A 25975-nucleotide genomic window follows, 5' to 3' on the forward strand; every position below is an offset into this window, starting at 1 on the left:
ACTTTCGGTCTGGAAGCACGCTTTTGCCTGCACCTACAGTATTGCTTAGTTACTGCGTTTTAACTGAATCACAGCCGAGAAAGACAATTCCCATTGATGTTATTTGAAAATTCCTAATAAGACATTTTATTCAAATTAGTCTCCGATGAAGATTTCTTAAAATCACTCACAGCCAAAGATATTAACATTTTATATTAAGATATTAACATTTTATACTCATGCTCTGAGGTCAAAGGTCGGCCATCTTTGTGGCAATCTCTAGTTTTTATTAAGCAATACGAGACAACAAGCTACTACACATATAGAAGACTGTACCACACAGGTACAGTTATAGCCTACACATGGAGATGAACCTAAAGGCACATACAGTAAAAAAACAATACTACTCACCCGACAGACAGGGTAGGTGTGGACTTGGCTGTAGTCTTGGCTGTAGTCTTCTGGTCCGCAGCTGTCCCCCTCTTAGCATACATCGCCTTTGAATCAGTCAACAATTTCAACTTTAACTTGAGTGGAGCATCCGTTATATATCAATACCATCGAAATGAATCCCCTCCAATTGTAACCATAGTAGAGAATAATGACTTAAAATGGTGGACTTCTCCAGATCTGAATGGCAGGATTGCTTATACCTGATTACAAATTATAGGCTATCACTGTGATTTGTTATGTTGATTATTTAAGGTGTTAGAGCTGGGCTGGGACAAAACCCTTCACACACTACTGCTCTTCAGGACTTCCTGAAATTACAAACAGACCAAAGCAGGAGAATAGTGTTCCAGGTTGAAACAGCTTACCTAGATGAGAGGTGATAACTCAGGCACACCCATTGGTTCTGGAATAGAGCAGGTGCAAATAAGGTTTTCAATTTGGCATCAATAACATGACAGTTATTCTACCTCAAAAACAAATGTGTGGATACCCATTCATTTAAAACCCACCTTAGCAAGTAGGACTAAATAAGGTTTCATAACCTTGCCAAGTTGGAACACAAATGATCTGTTGTCCAGAGGGTAACAACAAACAGATCAATGTAATCCTGCAGTAAAGTAAGCACACTGACTCAAGAACGTTGAGGTAGATACAGAGCATTAATAAAACATGTTTTATTATCATCAATCTACACACAGTTTGCCAAGCTGTCATCAAGGCAAAGGGTGGCTACTTTGAAGAATCTCAAATATAAAATATATTTGGATTTGTATAACACTGTTTTGGTTACTACAGGATTCCATGTGTTAGTTCATAGTTGTGATGTCTTCACTATTATTCAACAATGTAGAAAATAGTACAAATAAAGAAAAACCCTGGAATTAGTAGGTGTGTCCAAAAAAAGTCCCAAAGAACATAGTGGCCTCCATCATTCTTAAATGGAAGAAGTTTGGAACCGCCAAGACTATTCCTAGAACTGGCCGCCCTGCCAAACTGAGCAATCGGGGGAGAAGGGCCTTGTTCAGGGAGGTGACCAAGAACCCAATAATCACCATCTGTGGAGATGGGAGAACCTTCCAGAAGGACAACCTTCTCTGCAGCACTCCACCAATCAGTAAAAGGCACATGACAGCCTGCTTGGAGCTTTCCAAAAGGCACCTAAAGACTATCAAACAAGATTCTCTGGTCTGATGAAACCAAGATTGAACTCTTTGGCCTGAATGCCAAGTGTCACTTCTGGAGGAAACCTGGCACCATCCCTATAGTGAAGCACATCATGAATTGAGAGACTTCAATTTGAATTGACCCCAACCCTGGTCTGTGTCACATATTGTAGGCTATATGATACATAGGCCTACATACCACCAGTAAGGAGTAACGATGAACAGTATTATGTTTTAAAGTGTTTTATTACATAAAGGTTAATACAAATCATAAAAAACAGTATTAGTTAAAATAGTACATTTCCACATTGATAGTAGATACACTGAGTGTACAAAACATTAGGAACACCTGCTCTTTCCATGACAGACTGACCAGGTGAATCCAGGCCAGTGATGTCACATGTTAAATTGACTTCAATCAGTGTAGATGAAGGGGAAGAGACAGGTTAAAGAAGGATTTTTATGCCTTGAGACAATTGAGACATGGATTGTAGGTGTGCCATTCAGATGGTGAATTGAACAAAGTACGAAGTATCACATTTATTTATACAGCACATTTCAGACATGGAATGCAAAGTGATTCACAGGAAAAAAATTCAAACAATGAAAATAAGAACTTAAATATTTAGTACACAAACATGAGGATAAAAAAAAATAAGAAAAATAAAAACTGAATGACTGTCCAGGACATCAGGGTGGACAACAGTGTCTAATGCAGCCCTTAAATCCAAGAGTACAAGGACAGTGAGCTGTTTGGCATCCGTGTTGGCTCTAAGCTCATTTACCACTTTAACTAAGGCGGTCTCTGTGCTGTGATGGGCATGAAAACCAGATTGGAGTTTTTCAAAAATACAGTTGGCACTCACAAAAAATAATTTAGCTGTTTGAAAACCCATTTCTCCTTAATTTTAGATTGGAGATTGGCTGAAAATTGTTAAGAGCTGAAGATTCTAGATTACTTTCCTTCAGAAGGGGTTTCACCATAACAGTTTTTAGTGCATTAGGGAAAGTGTCTCTGAACATGTTAATCACTTGATTAACAATAGCGTGCACTTCTTCAGATATGCAATTAAAAACTGTTTTGAAGAAGGTGGTGGGGATAGGATTCAGAAGGCAGGTAGAAGGCTTAAATTGTGATATCACTTTCTTGAGCAAGTCAGTGTCAACCAGAGAAAATACATGCGTAGTGTCTTTGTGTGGTAGGCCTGGGCACATACACTTCTCATCAGGTCTTGCTTGACTGATACCCAGCCTAATGTTTTCTCTCTGAAATATGCCTCAAACTCATCACATTTAGATGTGGAGGAAAGTTCACATAGATTTGCGGGTATGGTAGTAGGTGCCAGGCACACCGGTTTGAGTGTGTCAAGAACTGCAACGCTGCTGGATTTTTCACACTCAACAGTTTCCCTTGTGTATCAAGAATGGTCAACCATACAAAGGACATCCAGCCAACTTAACAACTGTAGGAAGCTTTGGAGTCAATATGGGCCAGCATTCCTGTGGAACGCTTTCAACACCTTGTAGAGTCCACGCCCCAAAAACTTGCACCTGTTCTTAGGGCAAAAGGGGTGCAACTCAATATTAGGAAGGTGTTCCTAATGTTTTGTACACTGTATATACACAATGTCTAAGGTGTACTTGTTGATTTTCAAAAAAATACATACAAATCTTCCACAGCAGCGTATTTTATCGCAAGACCAACAGTTTACCAAGATAGGTTGTGTCTACACTTGACTTCTATCAGAATACGAAGATAGCATTGAAAAGATGGGTTTAGACGCACAAAAGTCGCTTTGTGGTCTGATTGTGTTCAGATGTGTCTGACCACTTTAGGTGGTCAGGGATGCATTGTCTGCGGATTTCTCCTCTGCAATAAGGCTACCGAAAGCACATACAGTGGGCAACGTCATCAGCACTCCTCCCACAAGTCTCCATAAAACTTGCGTTTTGGGAAAGAGGCACCTTTTCATTATAACGTTGGAGGAAATAAATTCCTAGAATGAGGAACGTGTTTGCTGGACTCAAATGCTAGCCAGCTAGCTAATATTTAGAAAAATACTTTTTTTTTTATAGGCTAGTGTTATGCTAACCAGTTTTCAATCCATTTAGCGTTGCTTGCTAGCTACAGAGGTTAGCTGGCTAGTTAGCTACTGCCATCAGTGGTTGTTCTTGACATATTTTGCCTCTTCCACCATTTGTAGAATGCATACTGACATTAGAATATAGCGGGGGAAAAGGGAATCTGGACACGCAGTGGACACGGTAGACAATTAAAATGTAGGTGTATGTAGCTGCACGAACTGTCAAGTCTAGACACGGCCATAAAGACATCAGAAATGGCTTTGGAGTTTACCAGTAGACTGCAATGCATTATCTTTTCGTGACCTTGTGCACAGGGGTTTAATACACTATTGTTTATAATTCGATCCTGAGGCTGGTCATTTTGGTTCTTCAAATAAGAATAGTTCATTACAAAGAGTTCATTAAAGTGTACATGACACTGCAACAAAATTTCCCCATGGGGACAATAAAGTCAGTAAAGTACAGGGTGTAATAATGTCAATGTCTTGGATTGATTACCTATTGTATACAGAGTGTATACATACAGATTAAGCCTAGACTTGGACTAAAAAGCATGCTCAATGAAGATTCGCCATTGAAAGTGCTTTTTAGCATAGGAGGAGGCTTAGTCTGGGAAACTGATCAAAAATGTTTAGGTGATCTAGGTGTATCTTATTTATGAATGGTCTACAACTAATTATTTGAATCATATAAGAAAAATATTTTGCAATGATTTTACACATTATGCTACAAATGTTCAGTTAATACAAAATACAAAAATATGAACTATACTGCAATCCAAACACAATACCAATACCTCAAGCACAACTCTGACCAGCTTCAACTATATTATATTAAACTATATTAACTATATTAAACCCACAAAAACCAAAACCCTTACTAAAAAAAGTTACAAAAATAGAGTATAATAGAATATAAAGGGACGGTTTCCCAGACACAGATTAAGCCTAGTCCTGGACTAAAAAGCATGGTAAATAATATTTGGTCCAGGACTAGGCTTAATCTCGGTCTGGGAAACCGGCCTGAAAAGTAATAGCAGAACAGTCAGTCTATAGATTATTGTTGTAGGTCTTCTCATCTTCAGTAACACGGTCCAGAGCAAAGAGACCTGCCATCTCCTTCTTCATCATAGGAAGGTCTTCTGCTGGCCGACAGACTGCCTGGAGGCGCTGGGGAAGCAAAGAGTTCTCAATATAAGTATAATCAATTTGCTGCAAAGGTATTCTTCAAAATCTCAGAATAGCTCAGAAACTGTATGCTAGAGTTAAAAGGCCCAAATGAAAGGTCCCAGCATTTCTGACCAGATTAATTTGATTTTATTTAGCCTTTTTAATTTAAAAACATTTGTTTGTACCTCAATTTAACTTACTTGATGCAATCATTCATACTTTTAAATGTCCCAAGGAAAACGTTCCATCATATAATGTCACTGACCTGCCAGAAAGTCCCTTTGGCCTGGTACAGTTTGTAGACCATGGTGATGGGGATGAGAGAGAGGGAGGACATAGCCAGGATCCAGCCTAGCCCATAGGCCCACCACGGGTACACATAGGTGTTGTTGAACTTCAGAGGGCTGTACTTCAGCAGCGAGAATACAAAGGTTACCTTGAAGAGATTTTTTTTTTTTACAGCAATGTTGTTTCATTATTTATTGACACTGTATTTAAATGGACAGCACAAAATATTGTAAGCATAACTGCTGTGAAAGAATGATAAAAATGCACTGGTTTTAAACTCACGGTGCCAATAGTTGGAGTAATGTAGAGCCAACAGTACTTCAGCAGGGAGGAGGGCCTGTAGCCAATCATATCCTCAATGTTGTCACAGAAGCGTTCAGCACCTTGGACAGAGACAGTTATGTGACAAAATACTCATGAACAGTCCCTTTAAGGATTTTCAATTACTTTGTATCACTTTTTGTCCATTACAATAACGTCAAATTGTGTAGACATTAATGTTGTAAATTACTATTGTAGCTGGAAATGGCAGATTTTTTATGGAATATCTACATATGCGTACAGAGGCCCATTATCAGCAAACATCACTCCTGTCTTCCAATGGCACGTTGTGTTAGCTAATCCAAGTTTATAATTTTAAAAGCCTAATTGATCATTAGAAAACCCTTCGGCAATTATGTTAGCACAGCTGAAAACTGTTGTTATGATTAAAGAAGCAATAAAAAGCAATAAAACTAGCCTTCTGGAGCATCAGCATTTGTGGGTTCAATTACAGGCTCAAAATGGCCAGAAACAAATAACTTTCTTCTGAAACTCATCAGTCTATTCTTTTTCTGAGAAATGAAGGCTATTCCATGCTAGAAATTGCCAAGAAACTGAAGATCTCGTACAACGCTGTGTCCTACTCCCTTCACAGAACAGTGCAAACTGGCTCTAACCAGAGTAGAAAGAGGAGTGGGAGGCCCCCGTGCAAAACTGAGCAAGAGGACAAGTACATTAGAGAGTCTAGTTTGAGAAACAGACACCTCACAAGTCCTCAAAACATCAGTCTCAATGTCAACAGTGAAGAGGTGACTCCGCAATGCTGGCCTTCTAGGCAGAATTGCAAAGAAAAAGCCATATGTCAGACTGGCCAATAAAAATAAAAGATTAAGATGGGCAAAAGAACACAAACACTGGACAGAGGAAGATTGGAAAAAAGTGTTATGGACAGACAAATCTAAGTTTGGGGTGTTCGGATCACAAAGAAGATTATTCATGAGGCGCAGAAAAAATTAAATGATGCTGGAGGAGTGCTTGACACCATCTGTCAAGCATGGTGGAGACAATGTGATGGTCTGGGGGTGCTTTGGTGGTGGTGGTAAAGTGGGAGATTTGTACAGAGTAAAAGGGATCTTGAAAAAGGAAGGCTGTCACTCCATTTTGCAAGGCCATGCTATAACCTGTGGACGGCGCTTAATTTGGAGCCAATATCCTCCTCCAACAGAATAACGACCCAAAGCACAACTCCAAACTATGCACAAACTATTTAGGGAAGAAGCAGTCAGCTGGTATTCTGTCTATAATGGAGTGGCCAGCACAGTCACCGGATCTCAACCCTATTGAGCTGTTGTTGGAGCAGCTTGACCATATAAGAAGTGCCCATCAAGCCAATCCAACTTGTGGGAGTTGCTTCAGGAAGCATGGGGTGAAATCTCTTCAGATTACCTCAACAAATTGACAATTAGAATGCCAAAGATCTGCAAGGCTATAATTGCTGCAAATTGAGGATTCTTTGATGAAAGCAAAGCTTGAAGGACACAATTATTATTTCAATTAAAAATCATTATTTATAACCTTGTCAACACCTTCAATATATTTCCTATTAATTTTGCAACTCATTTCATGTATGTTTTCATGGAAAACAAGGACATTTCTAAGTGACGCCAAACTTTTGAACAGTAGTGTATGTTTGCCCATGATTACATAGTGTAATGTCTATTCTTACCATATATCCATCCAATACTGAGTGACTGGCATATGGAGAGGAGCAGCAGAGTGGCACCACTGCACACATAATGATCAAACAGCTGGATGATGTAGAGGCCACCCTGTGAGAAAATAAAACTTTAATATAAAGTCAAATCAATGTTTACAAATGTAGTTATTGTAATAACCAACCATTAATGCCTTGGATCAAAGTAGCTGAGTAAACTACACTGCATCCATACAGTGCATTCGGAAAGTATTCAGACCCCTTGACTTTTTCCACATTTTGTTACGTTACAGCTTTATTCTAAAATTGATTTAAAAAATGTTACTCGGTACTTTGTTGAAGCACCTTTGGCAGCGATTACAGCCTTGAGACTTCTCGGTATGACGCCATAAGCTTGGCATTACAGCTATTTTCAGGTCTCTCCAGAGATGTTCAATCAGGTTCAAATACGGGCACTGGCTGGACCACTTAAGGACATTCAGAGACTTGTCCCAAAGCCACTCCTGCGTGGTCTTGGCAGTGTGCTTAGGGTCGTTGTCCTGTTGAAAGGTGAACCCTTGCCCCAGTCTGAGGTCCTGAGCACTCTGGAGTAGGTTATGATCAAGGATATCTCTGTATTTTGCTCCGTTCATCTTTCCCTCAATCCTGAGTAGTCTCCCAGTCCCTGCCGCTTAAAAACATCATGCTGACAGTGCCACCACCATGCTTCACCGTAGGGATGCTATCAGGTTTCCTTCACGCTTGGCATTCAGGCTAAAGAGTTCAATCTTGGTTTCATCAGACCAAAGAATCTTGTTTCTCATGGTCTGAAAGTCTTTAGGTGCCTTTTGGCAAACTCCAAGCAGGCTGTCATGTGCCTTTTACTGAGGAGTGGCTCTACCATAAAGGCCTGATTGGTGGAGTGCTGCAGAGATGGTTGTCCTTCTGGAAGGTTTCCTCATCTCTACAGGAGGAACTCTGGAGCTCTGTCAGAGTGACCTCCCTGACCAAGGCCCTTCTCCCCCGATTGCTCAGTTTGCCCAGGCGGCCAGCTCTAGGAAGAGTCTTGGTGGTTCCAATCTTCTTCCATTTAAGAATGATGGAGGCCATGGTGTTCTTGGGGACCTTCAATGCTACCGGCATTTTTTGGAACCCTTCCCCAGATTTGTGCCTCGACACAATCCTTTCTTGGAGTACAGACAATTCCTTCGAGCTCATGGCATGGTTTTTGCTCTGACATGCACTGTCAACTGTGGGACCTTATATAGACAGGTGTGTGCCTTTCCAAATCATGTCCAATCAATTGAATTTACCACAGTTGGCCTCCAATCAAGTTGTAGAAACATCTCAAGGATGATAAATGAAAACAGGATTTTTTAAAATAATTTGTTTATTACACCTTTATTTAACCAGGTAGGCTAGTTGAGAACAAGTTCTCATTTACAACTGCGACCTGGCCAAGAAAAAGAAAAGCAGTTCGACACATATAACTACACAGAGTTAAAAATGGAGTAAAACAAACATACAGTCAATAACAGTAGAAAAATAAGTCTATATACAATGTGAGCAAATGAGGTGAGATAAGGGAGGTAAAGACAATAAATAGGCCATGGTGGCAAAGTAAATTCAATATAGCAAGTAAAACACTGGAATGGTAGATTTGACAGTAGATGAGCGTGCAAAGTAGAAATACTGGGGTGCAAAGGAGCAAAATAAATAAATAAATACAGTAGGGGAAGCAGTAGTTGTTTGGGCTATTTATAGATGGGCTATGTACAGGTGCAGTGATCTGTGAGCTGCTCTGACAGCTGGTGCTTAAAGTAAGTGAGGGAGATAAGTGCTTCCAGTTTCAGAGATTTTTGTAGTTCATTGGCAGCAGAGAACTGGAAGGAAAGGCGGCCAAAGGAGGAATTGGCTTTGGGGGTGACAAGTGAGATATACCTGCTGGAACGCGTGCTACAGGTGGGTGTTGCTATGGTGACCAGCAAGCTGAGATAAGGGGGTAGATGACCTGGAGCCAGTGGGTTTGGCGACGAGTATGAAGCGAGGGCCAGCCAACGAGAGCGTACAGGTCGCAGTGGTGGGTAGTTTATGGGGCTTTGGTGACAAAACAGATGGCACTGTGATAGACTGCATCCAATTTGTTGAGTAGAGTGTTGGGGGCTATTTTGTAAATGACGTCGCCAAAGTCGAGGATCGGTAAGATGGTCAGTTTTACGAGGGTATGTTTGGCAGCCTGAGTGAAGGATGCTTTGTTGCGAAATAGAAAGCCAATTCTAGATTTAACTTTGGATTGGAGATGTTTTATGTGAGCTTGGAAGGAGAGTTTACAGTCTAACCAGACACATAGGTATTTGTAGTTGTCCACATATTCTAAGTCAGAACCGTCCAGAGTAGTGATGCTGGAAGGGCTGGCAGGTGCAGGCAGCGATCGGTTGAAGAGCATGCATTTAGTTTTACTTGTATTTAAGAGCAGTTGCAGGCCACGGAAGGAGAGTTGTATGGCATTGAAGCTCATCTGGAGGGTTGTTAACACAGTGTCCAAAGAAGGGCCAGAAGTATACAGAATGGTGTCGTCTGTGTTGAGGTGGATCAGAGACTCACCAGCAGCAAGAGCGACATCATTTTTTTTTTTTTTTTTTTTTTTTTACCTTTATTTAACCAGGCAAGTCAGTTAAGAACAAATTCTTATTTTCAATGACGGCCTGGGAACAGTGGGTTAACTGCCTGTTCAGGGGCAGAACGACAGATTTGTACCTTGTCAGCTCGGGGGTTTGAACTCGCAACCTTCCGGTTACTAGTCCAACGCTCTAACCACTAGGCTACCCTGCCCTGTCATTGATATATACAGAGAAGAAAGTTGGCCCAAGAATTGAACCCTGTGGCACCCCCATAGAGACTTCCAGAGGCCCTGACAACAGGCCCTCCGATTTGACACACTGAACTCTGTCGGAGAAGTAGTTGGTGAACCAGGCGAGGCAATCATTTAAGAAACCAAGGCTGTTGAGTCTGCCAATAAGGATGTGGTGATTGACAGAGTCCAAAGCCTTGGCCAGTTTGATGAATACGGCTGCACAGTATTGTTTCTTATCGATGGCGGTTAAGATATCGTTTAGAACCTTAAGTGTGGCTGAGGTGCTCCCATGACCAGCTCTGAAACCATAGCGGAGAAGGTACGGGATGCATCTGAGCTCAATTTTGAGTCTCATAGCAAAGGGTCTGAATACCTATGTTTTTTATTTGTAATACATTTGCAAAAATGTATAAAAACATGATTTTGCTTTGACATTATGGGCTATTGTGTGTAGATTGACGAGGAAAACAATTAATTTAATCCATTTTAGAATAAGGCTGTAACATATCAAAATGTGGAAAAGGTCAAGGGGTCTGAATACTTTCCAAATGCACTGTATGTCCCCCCATCTTCCAAAACCAAAGTTGCGCCCCTGGACACACCTTCGCCTCACCTTCATTTATTTGATCACCCCGAATGAATAGCACAACTATGCAGAGAGAAAAGTGCATACAGGGAATTATGTTCCATTTACGCGTGCATGCTTAACTCTGGTACACAGTAAGGTGGGGGTTCTGACCTATGTTTGTGCTGTGTAACTACGTTCTTTACCATCCCACTGGGCACACACTGGTTGAGTCAACGTTATTTCCACGTAATGTCATTGAAATTAGACATTGAATTGACGTCTGTGCCCAGTGGGGTCGTTTTTGAGTTGTAGATATGTATATATGGATAGAGTGGAGTTTTACTCAGCTAAGATAAAAGCTGATACATGCGACCGTTAATTAACAACTATACTGAAAAAATATATAAACGCAACATGTAAAGTGTTGGTCACATTTTTTATGAGCTGAAATAAAAGATAAATAAAATAAATAAAAGACCAGAAATGTTCCATTCGCACAAAAAGTTTATTTTTTATTTAACTATTCCTCTCAAATTTTGGCACAAATTTGTTTACATCCCTGTTAGTGAGAATTTCTCCTTTGCCAAAATAATCCATCCAACTGACAGGTATGGCATATGAAGAAGTTGATTATACAGCATGATCATTACACCTTGTGCTGGGGGACAATAAAGGCTACTCAAATGTGCAGTTTTTTCACACAACACAATGCCACAGATGTCTCAAGTTGAGGGAGTGTGCAATTGGCATGCTGACTGCAGGAATGTTGCCAGAGAATTTAATCTTAATTTTTCTACCATAAGCCGCTTCCAACTTAGTTTTAGAGAATTTGGCAGTATATCCAACCGGCCACACAACCACGTGTAACTACGCCAGCCCAGGACCTCTACATCTGGCTTCTTCACCTGTGGGATCATCTGAGGAGGTGTGATGTTGATGAGTACTTATGTCTGTAATAAAGCCCTTTTGTTGGGAAAAACTCATTCTGATTGGCTGGCCTGGCTCCCTAGAGGGGGGACCTGGCTCCCAAGTGGGTGGGCCTATGCCCTCCCAGGCCAACCCATGGCTGCTCCCTGCCCAGTCATGTGAAATCCATAGATAAGGGCCTAATGAATTCATTTAAATTGACAGATTTTCTTCTATGAACTAACTTAGTAAAATCTTTGAAATTGTTGCGTGTTGCGTTTATATTTTTGTTCAGTATATTTTATGATTTAGTTTTTGAAAATTTGCTGCTTAGATCCAACCTTTTATTGACATTCATTTGAAGTTATTTCACTTACCTCACTATAACACTTCACAATTCATGTTCCTGATATTAAGTGTTCAGTTTTAGAGAACCACCTCTACCTGTGGTCATACAGCAACAACCTCTCACCTCTGTGATCATGATGAGACCGACCAGGTAGCAGCAGCAGCAGATGAGCAGCAGCAGAAGCTCCCTCCGGTAGCCCTTTCTGATGAGGTTGGGATTGAAGTCCGTTACCGAGGTCATAAGGCTCTCAAGGGCGACAAACTGTGGAAAATGAGAGAGAGGGCAAGGTACATAGGAGGGAAAGGTAAAGGGAGGGACACAACAGGGACAGGACACCCAGGTGTGTTGAGCTCTAACCTGACTATCAACTCCCAACAGGATGATCATGGTGAAGAAGCAGATAGCCCAGAACTGAGGGCAGGGGAGCAGGGACACTGCCTGAGGGTACACTATGAAGACCAGGCCAGGACCTTCAGCAGCACAACAATGAAAAAATTACAGAATATATGTACCCAAATGCAATCTGATTGAATTAATTTAACGAGACATTCTGTTATGCATGTCAAAAAAGTAGATTTCATGAGCTGAGACAGTGCTTCTACCAGACAAGGTATAGATGCAGACAAAATTAAGTTCAGAAGAAAGGTGAAGTAGGCACAGATCTCACTAACTAAAGCAGATGGGCCAGCTCTCTCTGATGATTAAAGTGCAGGCTGAGGACAGGATAGAAAATCAGATACTGTTCGTCTTTAACATAATTTGTCTATCTTCGCATCCCGCTCTCTCAGCCATCCACAATGCTGAGCAATTATGTTGTTAGACAGTACTTGGGGTGATCAGTAGGATAATAGGGAGTCATACCATTGTAGATTGATGTCCTTTAAAGACTCACCTGACTCAGCAACCACAGAGATGTCCACACCCTGTTCTCCAGCCATATAACCCAGTATGGAGAAAATGGCGAAACCAGACACAAAGCTGGTCCCACTGTTCAACAAGCACAGGTAGAAGGAATCTCTGCAAGGCACAAAACAAGTTTAACGTATAAAGACACCTTCCTCTTTCACATACACTGTTGGCAAAGGTCTAATAAGATTTAAATACATGTTATTAATGTTCAGGGCGATTGAGGTAGTGTGTCATGAATCCTCCTGGCGTAGGTGAATAAGCAAACTGTTATTATATGCTCTGAAGAGATCTTGACCTGCAGTGTTTGCCAGATGAAACCCTGAAGGCAGCTTGCTGTTGAAACATTACTAAGTGATAAAAAAGGAATGCGTCAGTTCCATGAGAGTATGTGGTTTTTCTTTTCCATGCATTCTACTTCTCCAGCCTGCACCTCACCTAACCAGATGTGCTTTTTCCTGTCTCCAGACTGACTGACTGACTGAAGAGATCTTGTGACCATAGCACCTCCTGGTACTGCTAAATAAGCAAACTGTGTGAGATCTTCAATGTGCCAAATTATTACCTCCAATTTTTAATCAAACCCACACACTAGTTGAAGCCTCACTTGTAGCAGTTGTTGTTGTATTTGTTGTAGCTTCCAAGAGAGGTCAGGTAGCCCAGGCATATGGCGTAAGAATAGAATATCTGGGTTCCTGCATCCATCCAAACCTTATTAACGAACAAACAAACAAAGAAGAGGTAAACTGAAGTCATAAACTGAACATGTTTAAGTAGCACAAGGGAAATGTATATCAGTAAGAAGCGAGACTAAACAAGGATTTAGAGGGCCGGTTTCCTGGACACCAATGAAGCATACTCCTGGACTAAGGATGTTCAATGGAAATACTCAATTTGAAGTGTTTTTTTGTTGTCGTCCAGGACTAGTCTTAATCTGTGTCTGGGAAAATTGCCCATACTACAGATAATACCTGTGGATCAGCTAGGCGTGTAACATTGGGATACAAGTAGTAGAATATGCCATCTTTAGCTCCTGGAAGGGTCACTCCTCGGACAAATAGCACCGCTAGCATTACATAGGGGAAGGTGGCCGTGAAGTAGGCTGCCTATGAATTAGTAGTACAGGATTAGTAGAATACAGAAAACACAATATAGCCAAGCATTCCCGGCATCACCATACCAACTATGGGCCCATCATTGCACCAAGTAACTTTAAAGCTACATCAAATAGCTGTCCCTCTGTTTATTTTATGTTTGTTTGTTACCTCTGAATTCAAGATTGATTGAGATTGGGATGATGCATAATTATGAAACTACTGTCTTGGCTAATATATGAAATCAAAATCACCTTCCCTGTAGACCTAACTCCTTTCCAGATACAGAAGTAGCAGATGGCCCAGGACAGCAGAAGACACAGAGCCAGCTCCCATCTAATGCCTCCCAATGACTCAATTCCATCTGACATTCTCAGCACTCGCCGACTGTAAGGAGAAATAGTTGACAAAGCAATACATTTGATCAACAAAATAAAATATATTGTATGTAAATGTATTGTAGTCTATTGTATGCTTATAAGAATCATTTCATAATTCCAATAGTTCCTTTTAAGAAATAAGACAATAGTATCTGATTAATTTATAATTTGAGGAGTCAAGAATCTAATCACGAACGATGCAGTGGGGATAAAAACACAGCATTTATAAATAGACTTACTGCCAAAACTCCACAACGGAAGATGACACATTCAGGAGTGGAACAGTCCAATTGGTGCTGGCATTCTTGGTGCCAAATGTCACACAAAAATCTGAAATACATTCAAGTCTAGTTGAAACAGGTTATAAAGTTGACAGCTTCAAGTGGATATGCAACCTAATAGACAGATCCTCTTAATGTAATTGACTCGAAAGAAATATGAACCCTTAAAATGTTAAAAGCTATTTCTGTCAATCTGAGAAAATGTTTTAAAGAGGTCCGATGACAAGGTAAACACTTTCAAATCAAATAAAAGTTTATTTGTCACGCGCCCTGAATACAACAGGTAGACCTTACAGTGAAATGCTTACTTACAGGCTCTAACCAATGGTGCGAAAAAAAAAAAGAAAAAAAAAGTGTGTGTGTGTGTAGGTAAGTAAAGAAATAAAACAACAGTAAAAAGACATTTGAATACATACATTAGTATGTACATGTAGGTATCGTTAAAGAGACTATGCATATATGATGAACAGAGAGTAGCAGCAGCGTAAAAGAGGTGTGTGTGTGTGTGTGTGAGAGAGAGAGAGAGAGAGGGGGGGGGGGGGGTAGAAGATACCAGACAGCTCTTCTCCCCCATTATTCTCACTGTCTTCAGTATTTGTGCAAACTGTCAGAAGATGTTCACGTGAACACACTGATTGCTCATGATCTCCCCTCACTGAACTTCCATGGCTGCAAGCGGTTAGAATTGTTTGTTGTTGATAAGAGTCATTGAATTTCAGTGATGGATGTTACTTGTTAGTAGCACTGTGTGCTTCATTACTGTGGCGGCAGGTAGCCTAGTGGTTGGGCCAGTTGCTAGATCGAATCCCAGAGCTGACAAGGTAAAAATCTGTCTTTCTGCCCCTGAACAAGGCAGTTCATAGGCCGTCATTGTAAATACGAATTTGTTCTTAACTGACTTGCCTAGTTAAATAAAGGTTCAATAAAAAAAAGAGAAAATAACTAGGCTTCAGAGGTAGTTGCTCCTATAAAGATTATCGCAACCCAGCAGCCTCGAATACACCGTTTGATAAAACTGCCACCAAGTCAGGGGATTTGGCCATTTGGGGACCTGTTACATTTGTGTTTTTAATTTCAAGAAATTATTAAATAGATATAGGCCATATAAAGTTGTGTTAAAAATCAGTCAGTGGGGACCCCTCAGCCAGCTGGGGTCTGTTTCAGTTGAAACATATGCACATAGCAGTCCTCCTCTGCACCAAATTTCAGTCAAGTCAACAATATTGTAAATACCTGTGTTCCAAGCATTGTTGCAGTTAGCCCATGGCAGGTCAGCAGTGAAGGATGAGAACAGGTAGAGGAAAGCCCACACCAGAATCACTATGTAGGTCATACATCCATATATAGTGATCACCTGGGCGGCATAGCCCATTCCTGATGAAGACAAGCAAAACATAGCAACATGCTCATAAAAAAACGAACACAATTATTCAAATGACCTTCACTGCAGTTGATTCCCAATGACAGCAGCCCAAAGGCCTGTCCGGCACATAATTGAGTCTTGTCACCTTACTGTCCAAATGCATTGTGTGCAGCCGGCAAAACGTTAATATCCTTTGTAGACCGGTTAGCACCTAAAACATCAGGCGGCATAGGCTTCGATTCCGTAACTTTATTTCGGACATCCTAACAGGTTATAGTTATACTCGTGTCGCGATCAATCAGTTAGCAGGTCGGATATTTCCGAGTTTTCTAGTTCCGACTTGCACTTGAACGCGGCCTTCAGCCAGGGCATTTTCGTCAGTTCGTGCACACATTTTTTCTCTCGAGGCAAGCCAAAGCGTCGTCACTGGTTACCACAGACGAAGTCTAAACCACGCCCATTTCTAAAATGTATCTTCTTAAAAACCTTAACCACACTGCTAACCTTATGCCTCACCTTAAATTAAGACCAAAAGGCATTTTTTTAACGATCTAGCCCCCGAAAACTTGTAGCTGAAGTCTACGCCCCTTCGTCTCTGATTGGTCAACAGAAGGGATTATTCAATGAAGTGTTTGTTGTCGTTTAGCGAGAAACGAAAAATGTATGCATTTTTTTCACTTGAGATACAGTATACTGCACCAAACATCTTAGTTAGATGTCAAATTGCGTGACTACTCAATAAATCTGTCATTCATTTTTACGTTCTGTAAAGGTTATACCCCAATTGCTGAATAAAACAATATGAAATCACACATTTACCTGTAGAAATACATTTTTTCCCTGTTGATATTGATATATATAAGCAAATTCATAGTTTCTCATCTTTTGGTTGCTTAGAGACTCGACCCAGTCGTTCATTCTTTATGATCCATACTAGCCATGCACGATAGCAATGTTCTTATCCCTTGCTTGCTGCTAACTAGCCAACGAGCAGCCAGAATACAGAATGAACTGGTAATTGCCGGGTTTGCCTGGCATTGCTAGAAAAGTTTGCGTCCTCGTCAGGACACTCGACACTGTACATTACGACGAAATGGCATTTCATATCAAACACTAAGCTAGAAGCTAGCAAAATATTTTTTGTTGCTAGCAAACCTGCCAATATGACAAGCAAATTCCAATATCAGTTGCTGAAAACATCTGGTCAAACTAGAAACGTGGAGTATTTAACAGCATAGCGCCACTTGCATCATGTCTGCAGTGGGGACCAGAGAATTGCATGTTCCTCACTCACCATGTTGGGTCATCAGATGGCATCTGAGATGCTCCATAAAAAAAATCTCTGCAAAAACAATGCCAGCCAAGTTTTTTCCTCATTGGACCTGCATTTACGATGTATCCAATTTCAGTTTGTGTGGTTGTTGGTTTAGCTTTCTGCAACTTTGTAGCAAGTACCATCTGCATGTATAGGCGCTTATTGCGTCATGATTGCAAGGTGTCCGATATCTTTTCCAACTGTCCAATTATCTGGCATTATACAACGGGTGGGTCTAATCCTGAAACCGCATTCCAGCCGGTGGCTATTTAATGGAAGCCTCTCAAATGTAATCCAGTTAGAATCAGGAATTCCCCAGGGTAGCTGTTTAGGCCCCTTGCTTTTTTTTCTACATTTTTACTAACTACATGCCACTGACTTTGAGTAAAGCCAGAGTGTCTATGTATGCGGATGACTCAACACTATACATGTCAGCTACTACAGCGACTGAAATGACTGCAACACTCAACAAAGAGCTGCAGTTAGTTTCAGAGTGGGTGGCAAGGAATAAATTAGCCCTAAATACATTGCCAGGCAGTATGGCAATTGAACATTTAGAACAAACAACTGGGTCGTGTCTATAGATACAGAACAAAAAGACTGAACTGGGTTGCGTGTCTAGCAACCAAATCGACAGAACGAACAACAAATTCATCAAAATGATGTTTCTAATGAAAATATGTAAATCATTATTTTAATATGTTGGTAACCGTTGTATAAAAGTGATAATGCACTTGAAGCCAGTGTTTGGAGGATATATTGGCACGGTCTGCCAACAACACCCATGCCAATATATCCTCCAAACACCGGCGTCTCGGACATTATCATTTAATTATTCAACGGTGGGTCTAATCCTGAATGCTGATTTGTTAAAATCGCATTCCAGCCTGTGTCTATTCCACAAGATACCACTGGCTACATCTATGATGTCAATATGCCTATTTACTCTGTTCCATCTGACCCCGCAATCCACTGTCTCATCAGCCCAGCCACAAACACAGGGCTCTCCAGAGGGTGGTGCAGTCTGCCCAATGCCTGCCCTCCCGGACACATACAGCACCCAATGTCACAAAAAGGCCAAAAAGATCATCAAGGACATCAACCACCCGAGCCACTGCCTGTTCACCCTGCTACTATCCAGAAGGCGAGGTCAGTACAGGTGCAAAAAAACTGGGACCGAGAGACTGAAAAACAGCTTCTATCTCAAGGGCATCAGACTGTTAAATAGCCATCACTAGCCAGCTACCACCCGGTTACTCAACCCTACACCTTAGAGGCTGCTGCCCTATATACATAGACTGGAAATCACTGGTCACTTTAATAATGGAACATTAGTCACTTTAATAGTGTTTACATACTGCTTTACTCATTTCATATGTATATACTGTATTCTATTCTACTGTATTTTAGTCAATGCCACTCTGACATTGCTCGTCCTAATATTTATATATTGCTTAACATTCTTTTACTTTAGATTTGTGTGTATTATTGTGAATTATTAGATATTACTGCACTGTTGGAGCTAGGAACACAATCATGTCACTGCATCCGCAATAACATCTACTAAATATGTGTATGTGACCAATAACATTTGATTTGATTTAATACAGCGCTGTGTTAGGTTAGGGGTGAGAGAACGGACTGATGCAACCTGATTGGCTGAACGCAATACACAACATCTTGAATTAGCATTTAGTCGCTGGTGATGGAATATGTTTTTTCATAATGAAAGTAAGCATATTTTCCCAGTTTTTTTTTCTCTCATTTTCTCACAATTAAATATATTTAAGGAGGAAAATGCAGCCTATGCAGCCTGAATGGAGAATGTTTTAGGTATAAACTGGTCCATGAGGGATACAAAACTATTGCCGGCTACATACAATGCATTTGGGCGGTAAAATGACACGACTCAATATCGCCACCTGCCGGCCTTTGGGCTTCCATGATCAATTTAGTCAGATTAAGGTTACCACAGGGCCACATTCATTCTGAAAGTACTGTATGTCTAAGATCCAAATCAATTTATGTTTCAAGTAGCCCTTCCGAAGACTGTCTGACTGATTTGCATTTTTGAACACATTTTTTATTTGTGTGTGTGTGTGTGTGCTTGCTTCAGCTGTGTGATCATGACATCAATTAATGTGGGACTCAGACTCAGTTGGTAAAAGCATGGCTCTAGTAGCAACACCAGGGTCATGAAAGGTTAATTTCCTGCTGCTAAGATGTATGCTATCTCTGTGAGGTTAGACACTTTAGCTAAAAGGATCAGCTAAATTGCATATATTATTATTAATTTAAAAAAGTGAACATTTAATTCAGACAGGGTTTTTCTTTATTTTTACTATTTTCTACATTGTCTAATAATAGTGAAGACATCACAACTATGAAATAGCACAAATGAAATCATGTAGTAACCAAAAAAGTGTTAAACAAATCAAAATATATTTTATATTTGAGATTCTTCAAATAGCCAGCTTCATACACTCTTGGCATTCTTTCAACCAGCTTCCTGAGGTAGTCACCTGGAATGCAAATCAATTAACAGGTGTGCCTTCTTAAAAGTTCATTTGTGGAATTTCTTTCCTTCTTAATGCGTTTGAGCCAATCGGTTGTGTTGTGACAAGATAGGGGTGGTGTACAGAAGATAACCCTATTTGGTAAAAGACCAAGTCCATATTATGGCAAGAACAGCTCAAATAACCAAAGAGAAACAACAGTTCAAAATTACTTTTACTTTAAGACATGAAGGTCAGTCAATACGGAGAATTTCAAGAACTTTTGAACGTTTCTTCAAGTACAGTCGCAAAAACCATCAAGTGCTATGATGAAACTGGCTCTCAGGAGCGCCACAGGAATGGAAGATCCAGAGTTACCTCTGCTGCAGAGGATAAGTTCATTAGAGTTACCAGCCTCAGAAATGGCAGCCCAAATAAATGCTTCACAGAGCTCAAGTAACAGACACATCTCAACATCAACTTCAGAGGAGACTGTGTGTGAATCGGGCCTTCATAGTCAAATTGCTGCAAAGAAACCACTACTAAAGGACACCAATAATAAGAAGAGACTTGCTTGGGCCAGGAAACACAAGCAATGAATATTAGACCGGTGGAAATGTTTCCTTTCATCTGGAGTCCAAATTGGAGATTTTTGGTTCCAACTGCTATGTCCTTGTGAGACGCGGTGTGCGTGAACGGATGATCTCTGCATGTGTATTTCCCTCTATATAGCATGAAGGAGGAGGTGTTGTGGTGTGGGGGTGCTTTGCTGGTGACACTGTCTGTGATTTATTTAGAATTCAAGGCACACTTAACCAGCGTGGCTACCACAGTATTCTGCAGCGATACCCTCTCCCATCTGGTTTGGGCTCAGTGGGACTATCATTTGTTTTTCAACAGGACAATGACCCAACACACCTCCAGGCTGTGTAAGGGCTATTTTACCAAGTAGGCGAGTGATGGAGTGCTGCATCAGATCACCTGGCCGCCACAATCCCCCTACCTCAACCAAATTGAGATGGTTTGGGATGAGTCGGACCGCAGAGTGAAGGAAAAGCAGTCGACAAGTGCTCAGCATATGTGGTAACTCCTTCAAGATTGTTGGGAAAGCATTCCAAGTGAAGCTGGTTGAGATAATGCCATGAGTGTGCAAAGCTGTCATCAAGGCAACGGGTGGCTATTTGAGGAATCTCACATTTATAATGTATTTTAATTTGTTTAACACTTTTTTGGTTACTTCATGATTCCATATGTGTTATTTCACAGTTTTGATGTCATCACTATTATTCTACAATGTAGAAAATAGTCCAAATAAAGAAAAACCCTTGAATGAGTAGGTGTTCTAAAACTTTTGAACGGTAATAAATGGGGGCCCTATGTAACTGCACAAAAATCTTAATGAATGAAGATCATAAAGCAACTATTTGTTTCATGTCTCAGCACGAATAAGGAACCACACCTACTCATTCTATTCTAAGTCTCACTCTACTATTCATTGCAAAGTGGTTTATTCTGTTTACTTCATTATGGTTTATACTTTACATAATGATGTACCATAATCTTTCAACTTTACTGTGCTGTACCAAGACCATGCAAGACATCTATCTACATTATGAAATGCGGAAAGCACATAAAGGCTCAGGCTCATCCTACCAGAGAATTTGTCACAATGAAAACAATGTAACCTACTTGGGCTGCAGCAAAAGCATTTGAAAACATAACTTTTAAGTGCACAGAACTGTACAGCAATATTCACCCTCAAACAGCGGGCAGATTTTCCTCCAGCAGGTGATGCCCCCCTGGCTGGTGTACTGTCCCAGAGCCGTCTCCAGGATGAACAGAGGGATGCCACAGGTCACCAGGTACAGGATGTACGGGATGAAGAACGCACCTACAGTACAGGAAGGAGTCACACATATTAGGACTGCTTGATGTTAATCTATGTTCAAACTTTAACCTTCAGTTAACAATATCTTGTGACAGCTGTTTTGGTTCTGGGTGCTGAGATTAAGTTGACTCTAACAGTATGCATAGGTCTTTGTATCTTTCATCACTATACATCTGAACAAACCAATTTATTTTCATGCCACTTTAAATTTAAATTTGTCCCATGGATCACACCCTCACAATATACCCAGTCTTAGAAATCAAATTCCTGTTGCCTGCGACAGATGACTTTTCAACCTCCATCAATACTGATCGGGTCACACTACTGTGCAAACCAAACACACCCCTGAAAGTGCAGTGTGGAACCCCCTCCCCCCAACAAAAAAATCCTCTTTAAATTGTTACCATGCAAGGTGAATTAATGTATACTTACTTATCTCAAAGGAATGGGAATGCGAAACCAGCACAATGACCATGGGGTCAGACGATATGAGTTTTCAGGGGGTTCAACTACAGTATTTGGATGCAGCTTTGTTTCTTTGTGTCATTTAAAGGAGCTTTATGCTAAACAACAAACCAATCCTTCTCTTTTTTCTTTTTGCCTGAACTGACCAGGAATCAAATCAACCATGCATTTGTAAACAAGACAGAGAGACTTGGATAAAATAATAGGATAATTTCATCATATGCTCTCACAACCAAGCTTTTTATTAAAAGAGAACAAATTTGGAAACATCAATGTAATGTTATTAGGAGTGGAAAGTGTGTTATACAACATTATATTTTCTAGTATCTATTGTAGAATCACATACAAGTTAAGCATGTAGTATACACTAAGTATACAAAACAATAGGAAGACCTTCCTAATATTGAGTTGCACCCCCCTTTTGCCCTCAGAACAGCATCAATTCGTCGGGGTATCGACTACACAATGTGTCGAAAGAGTTCCACAGAGATGCTGACCCATGTTGACTCCAATGATTCCCACAGTCAAGTTGGCTGGATGTCCTTTGGGTGGTGGACCATTCTTGATACACACGGGAAACTGTTGAGTGTAAAAAAAAAAACAGCATCGTTGCAGTTCCTGACACACTCAACCCGGTGAGCCTGCCGCCTACTACCATACCCTGTTCAAAGGCACTTAAATCGTCTGTCTTGCTCATTCACCCTCTGAATGGCACACATACACAATCGATTTCTCAATTGTCTCAAGGCTTAAAATCCTTCTTTAATTAACCTCTCTCCTCTCCCTCATCTACACTGATTGATGGAATCTTAGCTTTCACCTGGATTCACCTTGTCAGTCTGTCATGCAAAGAGCAGGTGTTCCTGTTTTGTACATTCAGTGTATATTGTAAACTGTACTAATATACACCAAATACATGCAAGATGCAAATAAGTGAACAATATTGAATAAGATCAAAAATGTTTTGGGTTAATTTCATGTTCTCTGATGTGACACTGAATGGTGTTTAGGTACAAAACGTCAAGAAATTTTGCAGGAATAAAAAAAAAAAACGGTTGCTTAGTCATGGGAATCAAAAATTAAGACGGAGCTGACCTTAATAACAGTATTCTCGCGAGCCAGAACCAACTCTCGAGCTAGCCAACTGGCTCAATGTAAGAATAGCTGTTACGAGACATTAGATCAACAGCCACATATCTCACAGACTGTACATATTTCAAATGATTACTTATTATTTTTATTACTGACCCATAACTATGAGACGTATTTTGGAAGTTCTAAAGAACATTTTGGAAGTTCTAAAGACTTTTTTTAAAGGGACCTACCACCCTAAACACCTCTACATTAACATGGATGCTACCATGATTACGGATGATCCTGAATTAATCATGAATAATGATGAGTGAGAAAGTTACATATGCACAAATACCATACACAAGACATGCGAATCTCTCACCATTACAATAATAAGGGAGGTTAGCACTTTTGTTTGGGGGGGGGGGGGGGGGGGGGGGCATGATATTTGTGCGTCTGTAACTTTCTCATTAATCATTATTCACGATCCATACAGTATTATCCGTAATCATGGTAGTATCCACATTAATATAGAAGTGTTTAGAAACATGTTCTATTCTTATTTACAATAAAAAGGACTCCAAAATTATACAAATATATTATTTACCATGAATTTCTATTGGGCACAAAATAATCTGAAACAAAGCCAAAACAAACAGCAAATGCATCCAACATGTTTGTAGAGTCACAAGCTTGACGTAATCATTGCGTGCTAGGAATATGGGACCAAATACTAAACTTTTGACTACTTTAATACACATATAAGTAACTTTTGGTCCCCTAAAATGGTGGGACTATGAACAAAAAGTGCTATAATTTCTAAACGGTTTACCCAATATGAATGAAAATACTCTCAAATTAAAGCTGACCGTTTGCACTTTAACCTCAAGGTCATTGTATCATTTCAAATCCAAAGTGCTGGAGTGCAGAAACAAACCATTGTCCCAATACTTTTGGAGCTCTCTGTATTTAACCAAAAGACAAAAATAGGACTTTGTTGACTCACCCCCACCGTTCTTGTAACAAAGATAGGGAAATCTCCATATATTTCCAAGTCCAACAATTGCGCCAGCCACAGTTAGAATAAACTCAAATTTGTTCTTCCACTGGCCTCGTTCATTGACCCTCTGTTGGGCAACCTGCATCGGCCCGGGGAGAGTCTCATGCCTGCCTGCCAAGAGAGGACCTGCCATCCTGCAGTGAGTGAAAGAGAGAGGGTTCGAAGGCGAGTACTGCTGGTCGAGTCTGTTGAGTTCCTGCCTGGAGGTCAGTGGTTGGTGCAATTGTCTGCTGCTGCTGGAGCTTTTATGGATAACAGCACTGTCAAGATTCCAGCTGCTTCTGCCTGAAGGGGGACGCAAAAACATGAGGGCTGACAAGTCATTAATTTGCTTGCACGGGATCCAGATATTTGAATGAGAGCTGCACTTTTAGTGTCCAAAAGAATGCCTGCAGGACTGTGATCCTCTCAGCTGGGTTGAGAGAGACTGATGTTTCAGCAGAGCTACACAGAATAACACATTGTACAATTCCAATATAGGATAACTGACTTTCAATTCTTGTTGAAACAGGTTAATTTCCTAATTTATACGGTTTACAACTCTCAGTGACATTAAAGGAATTACAGATAATACTGATATTTTGTATTACATTTAGTGACTTTGATCACTCTGTATAGAAGGAATCATTTTAACAGATTCTGGTCTGGTATACATTCAGAAGAGGGTGCTTATATCTTAGCCTTGGACAACCAGACTATAATAACAAGGCATTGGGCTTATCCTATTACTGTACAAAGTCCTGTGCTCTACAGACATCACAAAGTACCGTGTAGACATCACAAAGACTATGTGTTCTATATTTATGCACATACAGACATAATTAGATCTTCGTATAAGGTTCCTCTATCTTCAAAAGGGACCCCCCCCCCCACTCAAATAAAAGTAGTTGTTTTGGGCTGTGTATTTGAAAATGCTCAAATACACAGAAAAAGTATTTTAAATAGTAGATACTCAAGTACACATGTATTTGAACACAAGTCTGGTTGAACCAGGGTCTTTATTGTGTGTCTCATGTGCTGTGCCTGTTTCGTGTGCTGTCTGTCTCTTGTGTCGTGTTTGTCTCATGTTCTTTGGGTGTGTACAGTATTACTGATGTGCTGAAGGGTCAAGATCACAGATTTTCACCCTTGGAGCAATAAGTCCTAGCTGCACCTTTAACCTCGGCACAAGGGAGCCTCGACTAGGGCCCCATTAGTAACTAATGAGCCTGAAGAGAGTGAATGAGCACCCAGTCAATAAAAGTACTTGTCCTCCTTTTCAATTTAGTGTACATAAGTTCTTTCAAACAGGTCAACTGTGGCAAAAGGAACTTGACAGGCTAGACTACGCAAAGTTTAGCGTCCTTGTGATGATGATTATGATAATGGTGGTGATGATGCTTATGATGAATATTATGATAATGATACATGAAATCTGAATGAAAAGATGGGAGATGACATGATCATGAGCAGCAGGTGAATCCATAAGTATGTTTTTTTTTTCAGGTCATCTCCTCAAAACAAGGTACAATAATGATCACAGCCCAGTTCTGAAAACCTTATGCTAACATGAACACGGCTTACATTTTTTTGTTTTCTTGGAAAGAGAGCCTTCTACATACTTTATATACAGCTTCAGCAGAAATGCCTAAGAATTCACAAATTCCAGCTAGATGATTTGTGCTTGTTTGTAAATAGTAGTACTTATTCATCAACTGTTTCCTGACTCATGTCTGTCTTCCTCAATATCTGAATGAATCATGTAATGTGACCAGTGTGATCGAAGAGAGCTGCTTGCCTTGTTTAATAAGACCTTGAATAGCAGCAGGGTTATACCAGGGTTATACCAGGGTTATACCAGGGTTATACCATATACTATAGACTAAATGGGAACACTTTACTTTGAT

General features: G+C 40.4%; 1 protein-coding gene across 3 annotated transcripts; it reads right to left on the bottom strand.

Moving 5' to 3' along the window:
* Nucleotides 1–1822: 1822 nt before the first annotated feature.
* LOC110528307 (sodium- and chloride-dependent GABA transporter 2) lies at nt 1823–24533 on the bottom strand. Of its 3 annotated transcripts, XM_021610263.3 has the most exons (14): nt 24036–24516; nt 21359–21493; nt 15663–15803; nt 14388–14478; nt 14023–14155; nt 13646–13780; nt 13282–13385; nt 12661–12785; nt 12126–12238; nt 11892–12029; nt 7125–7227; nt 5420–5520; nt 5115–5285; nt 1823–4849 (listed from the first exon to the last, which is right to left on the bottom strand). In XM_021610263.3, exons 1-14 carry the CDS (start codon nt 24394–24396, stop codon nt 4730–4732), a joined length of 1971 nt encoding a protein of 656 aa, XP_021465938.2. In that variant the 5' UTR covers nt 24397–24516; the 3' UTR covers nt 1823–4729. The 3 variants fall into 3 exon arrangements, 2 of the variants coding, with proteins under 2 accessions (XP_021465938.2, XP_090097761.1); XR_016497374.1 differs by lacking the exon at nt 12126–12238 and having other exon boundaries at nt 24036–24533; XM_090241635.1 differs by lacking the exons at nt 21359–21493; nt 24036–24516 and adding an exon at nt 15938–16400.
* Between the last annotated feature and the right edge of the window lie 1442 nt (nt 24534–25975).

The sequence above is a fragment of the Oncorhynchus mykiss genome, chromosome 7, assembly GCF_057628025.1.
Source record: "Oncorhynchus mykiss isolate SJ-2025 chromosome 7, ASM5762802v1, whole genome shotgun sequence".
NCBI classification, from domain to species: Eukaryota; Metazoa; Chordata; class Actinopteri; order Salmoniformes; family Salmonidae; genus Oncorhynchus; species Oncorhynchus mykiss.

What these genes read in the sequence shown, in the direction of transcription:
- LOC110528307 (XM_021610263.3), bottom strand. Translation starts at nt 24,396, where the DNA reads ATGTTTTTGCGTCCCCCTTCAGGCAGAAGCAGCTGGAATCTTGACAGT. An exon ending in CAACAATGCTTGGAACACAG is followed by an intron (nt 14,479 to 15,662) that starts GTATTTACAATA and finishes AATGTATTTCAG; the next exon opens with ATTTTTGTGTGACATTTGGC. An exon ending in TCCGTTGTGGAGTTTTGGCA is followed by an intron (nt 14,156 to 14,387) that starts GTAAGTCTATTT and finishes TTCTCCTTACAG; the next exon opens with TCGGCGAGTGCTGAGAATGT.